General features: G+C 43.6%; 3 protein-coding genes across 3 annotated transcripts in view; 2 read left to right on the top strand and 1 right to left on the bottom strand.

Annotated features, from left to right (window-relative positions):
- Positions 1 to 897: 897 nt before the first annotated feature.
- LOC108607924 (homeobox protein 5) overlaps positions 898 to 7,385 on the bottom strand; it is a 49,091-nt gene continuing 42,603 nt past the window's right edge. Inside the window, exons 7-8 of the mRNA XM_033294957.1 lie at positions 2,257 to 2,522; positions 898 to 946 (exon numbers count right to left, since the gene is read on the bottom strand). Of these exons, the coding sequence (XP_033150848.1) occupies positions 898 to 946; positions 2,257 to 2,522 (315 nt within the window). The remainder of the gene's footprint in view (positions 947 to 2,256; positions 2,523 to 7,385) is intronic.
- LOC108607757 (accessory gland protein Acp32CD) lies at positions 3,260 to 4,075 on the top strand. Its single transcript, XM_017998784.1, has one exon. The coding sequence runs from the start codon at positions 3,277 to 3,279 to the stop codon at positions 4,003 to 4,005; it is 729 nt and encodes a 242-aa protein (XP_017854273.1). The 5' UTR covers positions 3,260 to 3,276; the 3' UTR covers positions 4,006 to 4,075.
- On the top strand, positions 4,713 to 6,632 carry LOC108607756. Its single transcript, XM_017998783.2, has 2 exons — positions 4,713 to 5,831; positions 5,881 to 6,632. Exons 1-2 carry the CDS (start codon positions 4,816 to 4,818, stop codon positions 6,536 to 6,538), a joined length of 1,674 nt encoding a protein of 557 aa, XP_017854272.1. The 5' UTR covers positions 4,713 to 4,815; the 3' UTR covers positions 6,539 to 6,632.

Here is a 7,385-nt window from a genome sequence, read left to right as displayed (position 1 = left end):
TTGATAAGCCGTATTTCAGCGAAATTGCATCCGATTTCCGAGTTTCATGCCTTGTTAGACTCGTGAGCTGCATAAGAATAAACTGCATTCAAACTTGGAAAAGTCTACGATTCAATATTTTGGCCAAAAAACGTGATGTAAGCCCTTGTAAATTTTTGCCAAAATTGATGCCGTCTTCATTTCTTTATACTTTCTTAACTTTTTTGAGAGCTAATCTCAGCCAAAAAAAATCGCACAGAAGTTTTTTTAGGCTTAATTTACTCATGAGATACTAAAAATAAACATATGCTAGCAATAAGCGTGTAGCCAAATAAATTGTTTTGACAAAGTTATGGCAAGAAAATCAATGCTGAAGAGTAACTTTTTTTAATTTCAAACTTTGCATAGCTATAACTCAGCTAAAAAAAATTCCGATCCATATGCCTTATACGTCAATTTGTTGGCGTGGAAAGCACAATTAAAAGGAGTATAAGGTTGTATGATATTTGGCGAAGTTATGAATAAAATAGTAAGCAAAAAACCAATGCAGCCAATTTGCTTTTGTACAGATTTGATGGTTTTGGTTTTAATTTCAGACTAACTGAAAATAAACTTATGCTGGAGACTGCGATTTCGCTGCTACAGCTCAGTAGGTCAGGTCAGATGATGGTGGATGCATTTCCATGCTCCAGTTGGGCAGACGCAGCGAATTATGACCGATGATTTAAAGTCAGTGTTGGAGCGCGGCTTTAAGTAGTTGTCAGGTTGCGTGTCTCAAGTGCATACAGCTGATAAAAACTGCTATATTTTAATAAATTCAATGACTCCAATTTGTAATTAGACGTTGAAGTGCAATGCTGCCACTGCGTGCTTTTAATTGGTTTGCAGTCCATCCTTGGTTGCCTTTTGGCGCAACGGTTACGCTTGACCCAATGCGCAAAACCCCACTGTGGAGGTCACTGCAGCGCTATGCAGCCATAACAATAACAATAATAACAAATTTGTAAAGACAGAGAGAGAGAGAGAGAGAGAGAGAGAGAGCGAGAGATACACTGAGCATTTATAGTGGTAGCTTGTAACTTTTTCATAATTTATTTGCTTGTGAAAAATCGCTATATTTCTTTTAAATATATAAATGTATACGTATTTATATAAAATATAAATCAATTGTTTTGTTGTCTATTTTTTAAGTTGCGCGTTGCTTCGCCCGTCGCATATGCCTAGTTGTATATATATATATATATGTATGTATAGTATAAAGATATATATGTATAAGCTTTATGACTACAACTATAATTAAATAAACAATATGTACAATGCATTAATTGTTAATTTGTTATTAGTTTTTAGTTTTGTTGTCTTCAAGTCTTGGAGCTCTTAAACGCTAAACGTGGCTAAAATGTTGAATTTTGAATTCCAATGTGCAATGGCCGCAAAAACAATATATAAAATATATATGGTTATTATTCAAATAACAGAATCTGTTGTGTGCTTTAACAATTGCGTAACTAGCATTTCAATCATTGTTACAATTATGCATAAAATATATATATATATATATTGATTTATGTTAAATAAATAGCCTTTTCTTTGCTAAACAAATAAGGAAAATCGAATTGAATTACATGTGTGTGTGTGTTGTAAGTTTCTTTTTTGCAAGGAAAACAAAAATTTACTGACTAGCAGTTGGAAAAGTAAAAAGAAAAACGAAATGTAAATTAAATAAATATATGTATAAATTGTAGTGCTAAATATTGTGTTTATGCACTTAAGTACGTAAAATAAATTGTGTTTGCTGCAATTGACTAAGTGCTTAAAACAAAAAGAAATTAAATGTTTAAAATCAATCAGCAAATGGAAGACTGTGGCGATTGTTGTTGTTGCTGTTGCTGTTGCTGTTATTGTGCATTAAAGTTTATAACTTTAGCTATAATTAAGTTAGTCTAGACTAACATACATGCACATGCATATATGTTTTATTTAATATAATTATTGTTTTCTTTTGAAAGCTCTTTTGGTACCACAATTGCAGTAGAAATGCAATTTGTTAGCTACAATTAAATTAATAATTTTTGTGCATTTGTGACAATAATAAACTAGCTGGCAGCATCCTTGCTGTTGTTGTTGTCGGCAGCGGCGGCGGCATCAAAGTTGTTGCCCAACATTGTTGCAGCAACATCGTTGCTGATATCAACTGTTGTTGCTGCTGCTGTAGTTATGTTGCTGTTGCTACTGTTGAACAAACTGCTGCAACTAGTAGTTGTTGTTGTTGTTCCAGCGACTGCTGCTGCTGCTGTTGTTTCTGTAGTTGTTGTTGCTGTAGTTGTAGCAGTTGCAGTTGTTGCTGCCCCGCCCGTCTGCAGTGCCAGCATTTGTTGCGCCTGCGCAACGCACGCAACACACGGACACGGCCCGCCCAATTTCTTCGCCAATATGGAGCGCAGCTTCAGTGCCGGCCCCAGCTTCATGCCCAGCGAGTTAACCAAATGATCTTCGGTTAGCAGCGGCAAGCCCGTGCCATCGATGCTCTGATCACGAAAATGCTGCAACGAGAGAGGGAGAAAGAGATACAAATTAGTTATGTTGTTGCTATAACTGTGTGAGTGTGTGTGTGTGTATTTAAAATTTATGCATGCTGCCTGCACTAAACTTGCAACTTGCAACTGCAACGGCCACATCCGACGTGCCACAGAGGGCGTCTTGTGTGTGATTAATGCGCGGCTTTTAAAAATTGTTAATGAAAAACGATTTTTAGCCAGCGAGAGAGACTGCGCAGTAGCATTTTCATATTTGCAACGCCGCGATGCCAACAGCGATTGAAAAGTGGGCAGCAACAGCAGCAGCAGCCGGAGCAGCAGCAGCAGCAACTGTTTGGCCAACCGGCTCCCCACCACATGAGATTTCTATTATAGATTGGCCCTGATTGAATTCCATGGTCGTGGTCGTGGTCGTGGTCGTCGTGGCCAACGGCCAACCTGTTTGGGCCCGGCCAGCTGCTGGCTGCCAACTGAACTGCCACTGTGCAAGCGGCTTGAACTCCAGCCCTGCGCTCTGGTTCATACACTGCGCCAAATTGATTAGCAGCAAACAGTTTGCGCATTGAGTTTTGCAGCTCTCGAGCTCGCCTTGCAGTGCATTTCGTTATCGTGCGGCGATTTGTGCTTGCGACCACGAGCAAATCGATTGGGGCGCCCCAATGCGTTTGGACACAGACTGGACACGGCCTCATCTATATATAAGAGAGGAAACTGGGCGGCTGCTGTTTAGAGTTTGGACTTTTGCAAGTTCAGGAAGACAATGAGAGCCCGGCTAAGCATTCGCATTGTCGCCCTATGCCTCGTGCTGTGGCAGCTGCAGGCCGCCACAGTCATGGGCCAGAAGTACTACATGAACTTTGCATTTAACAACAACAATCCGGACGGCACCAGTGCCGACAATGGCGGTGATAAAGCCCCAGGTCTGCCTGGCGGGGAAGTGCCCGATGCGGGCAGCAATGGTGAGAGTGGTGCCAACGGCAGCGGTGGCGACGCCAATGCCAGCAGCAAAGACAGTAGCGACAATGACGAGAAAAGTGGCAGCGGTGGCGGTGGCGGCAGCGGCAGCGGCGGCGGGGATAAGAGTAAGGAGGATGGATCTGGCGAAAACAGTGGGGACACCGAAAAGGCCGATGACAATCCGGGCAGGGACGACGATGATGATGACAGTGATAGCCACGATCCTAGCAGCCGTCGCGAGAAAATACGCCAGGCAGAGGAGGAGGGCGAGAAGGGACCCGATGGCGATCACAGCCATCACAGCAGCTACGAGATCAGCATTGACGACAGCTTCGGCGGCCGCTATGTGCGCTCCATATACGAGAGCTCCGAGAGCCACGGCCACTCGGGCAGCGTGGCCGGCTCCGGGTCCGGCGGACGCGACAAGGTGAACGAGGACAGCTCAGCCGGTGAGGCACCCGGTGGGGCACCAAATGCAGAGCAGAAAACGTTTGGCGCCAATGATTACGAGGAGTACAATGGGGACGCTTAATTCTGTGTATTGAACAATCGAATGCAAATGAAATTTTCACAATAAATAAAGCATATAGTATGTATGTGAAATCCGATTTTTGGTTTGGCATTAATTTTAAGAGAAGAGCAAGCAGCAGTTAGGAATTGTTATGAACAAATTAAAAGATTGAGGCAGAGCTAAACAGTTTGGAATTGAATTAATGTTTAATAAATGATAAATGATGTGAATTAAATATTGAATGTATTTAATAAATTATAGAATATAAACAAGCAGCAAATTATACGCAAATTTAAATAAAAATAATTTCAAAGCTACGCATAATTAAATTTGAATGATAAGTTCAGCAATTAATATTTCTAGTAACGCTAATTTGGCGTTATCAGCTGCAGTTTTAATTGATTATAGGTGGACCCAATGCAATTTAGGCCAAGTCTATATATAGCACCGATTGTTGGAGCGTGCAGCTCAGTTGTCTCGACATGCTGTGGCTGCAACTGTGGACAGCCTGTTTGCCACTTGTGCTCGTGCTCAGCCAGACCTACTACATGAACTTTGTGTTCAACAATTGGAATCCTTGGCAAGGACTAGCGCCAGCAGCAGCAGGAAGAGCAACAGGCAGAGTGGTGTCCGCAGCTCCAGTGAACGGCGACTTGGACTACGGTGGCTATAGAATCGACAGCAGGGAAACCGTTGAGCTGCACTCATCGTCGCAGTCACGCGAGGATTAAACATAAAATCGAACTGCTGCATGACCAATGAGCTGATCAGTCATGCTATAGACGCCAGCTCTATATAGAGGAGTACTGCAGCTGGTGTTGGGCTCACTTCATGGCGGCGGCGCATGAACTCAACATGTGGCTCTGCTGTCTGTGCTTAGCCACTGCACCGCTACCGCTGCTTGTGCTCAGCCAGACTTACTACATGAACTTTGTGTTCAACAACAATTGGAATCCAGCAGCCCAGCAGCAGCAGCCTGGAGCAAGGCCCAGGCTAACCCACAGCGAGCAGATGAACAATGAGCCAATAGCACAACCGAATAAAGACATTTATGAGCTGTATCCAGATTCAGATGCAGGCGCTGTACAAGCGCAGAACACGGATGAGTTCATTCTAATCGATTCCAGTGAAGTTAGAGCCAAAACTACAAATCGGGATATTGTTAGCTGGACTAACACCAAGACGCGCGCCAGCAGACCAACAACAACAAGATTAAGAACAAGAACAACAACAACAACAAGAGCAAGAACAACAACAACAAAAGCAAGCACAACAACAAGCAGGACGCCGTCTTGGTTAACACTGACGCCGCATCCGCCCAAGTTCTTCAACTATCCGCTGGCCACTTGCCAGGAGCAGCTGAATCTGCATGAAGTGTTTGGCGTGCTGCTCGCACGAGATCGCGGACTGCCCACTAAGGTCATGTGTCGCTTTCGCAATGACTGGGGCGGTCCTTGGCTGCTCATGAATCGCATGGAGCTGCCAGTGCGCGTCCACATGCGTCACTGGTTCTTTGGCTACGTCACCGAGGACTACAAGGATCTGAACATCAACTTTCTGGGACTGGCGCATATAATGAACAGCATGCGAGTGGCCATGCTCATCCTGGGCCAGGACAACAACAATCAACTGGTTTACAATCTGTACGACGACGTTGTCATCTCCGGATTCGATGATCTCTTTATGCTGCGCAAGGCGCATCTCATTGCTGCCAACACAACGGATCTGCTGTTCACGTCTGTGGGGCAGCCGCTGATCTCCCATGCGGGCCACAATCGCTCCTGCCCCTTCGACGTGCTTGGCGGCTGGTGGGGCACCAAGTGGCAAGTGGAGAATAAGCATTACTGGTAAGTAGCCCACACTTCAATATGATTCGCATTCAAATCTTTCTTTAAGTGTATTCCCCATTGAGCGCAATGTCAGCCGTCCAGGCTACATGGCCATGTTCATCAAGCCCAGTCCGTTTGCCATTAACAACACCGCGCTCTATGGCGATGAGATAACCACGCGTCGTCCTTGGGCCACGACCATAAACCAAACGCTTATGGACCAGGCCGATGGTGACCTGGACGCCTACAACAGGCTCAACCAGGCGCTGTACGAGCGCAACAAACTGCGAGTGCAGCACGAGTTGCTGGCGCGCATTAAATTGCTGCACAGCGGCAACATGACGGCGTTATGGTTTTCAAATAATTTGCACAATCCAACGGAGCAGACGGACATGGGTGAGGCTGAAACAGATCCCTTGGTTTATCAAGAGGAGCCAACAACAACAGCAGCAGCAGCAGCAGCAGCAACAGTGGAGCGACCTAAGCCGCCAGTGGAGCCAGCAGTTGCAGCAGAGATATTAAAACCAAAGACAGAGCAAACAACTGAAGTAAGCAAGCGCACACTTGTTGCAAGTTCTGTGGCAACAACAACACAAGAGCAACTGCAGCCAGTGACAGCTGTGGAGCAGACACTAGAGAAGCCCAAAATACCAGAGACAACTACCAAAGCAACAGCAGCAGCAGCAGCCGCAGCAGTAGAAGCCGCAGGCAAAAACGTAGCCTAGACTCAAGCTTAGCTCTAAGATTTACTCATTAGTTTAGTTTAGTTGCGAGCTTTAGTTATATGTAAATAAATAAATGGAAACTCGCTTGATTAGACACAGAAAACATTCTCAGGCATTTTTATTTAACGGATATTGATAACTCTCTTTTTGCTGCTGCAGAATTGATTTGCTTTGTGCCCCTTTGTGGTTGCACATTCTAATAATTGACAAGCCCACAAAACAAAGCCAACTGACCGACAATAGCCGCGGCTTTAACAACAATAAGAGGCCAAAATAAGATTTGAATGCAGCGGCAGCTCTCGGTGACTTTGAACTTGCAGCACGCAATATAATTGGACGTTGCACGTTGGGACAAGCACATTGTGGAAAATATGGAAATATGCAAATCATACTGGAGCATCAAACAAAAGACAAAAAGCCAACTAACTAGCAAACTTGGAGAATTGGAGCTGCGCTAAATTCCGAGAGGTCAGCAGCATTTATTTATTTAAATCAAAACTCTTTTCAAACTTTGCATCTTTCTCTTTCAACCTTTATTCTAATTCTTTTTGCATAAAGTTCGCATTTCTAGGCGCATGTGCCAAATATTTACAAAATAATTCAGACATTGATTATTTAAGTTTGTGTTTTATAGCGCAGCTTTGTTTCATTTTGCGCATCTCCACCCTTTTCTATTCAAGCTAAGCAAAATTTATAGCACAAGTTTTAAAGTTAGTCGTAAATATTTTACTCGTGCGTCAGGCTGTAATTTATGCGTTTTTAATTTATGTTTTATAGCTGCTCAAATAAAGTCATTTTAATTTTAAAGTATATTGCGCAATATTTGAATAGTTAACTTAACTGTTGT

Source organism: Drosophila busckii, chromosome 2L, assembly GCF_011750605.1.
Source record: "Drosophila busckii strain San Diego stock center, stock number 13000-0081.31 chromosome 2L, ASM1175060v1, whole genome shotgun sequence".
Classification (NCBI taxonomy): Eukaryota; Metazoa; Arthropoda; class Insecta; order Diptera; family Drosophilidae; genus Drosophila; species Drosophila busckii.
The sequence above is the reverse complement of the archived record's forward strand: the minus strand, read 5'-3'. Positions and strand labels throughout refer to the sequence as shown.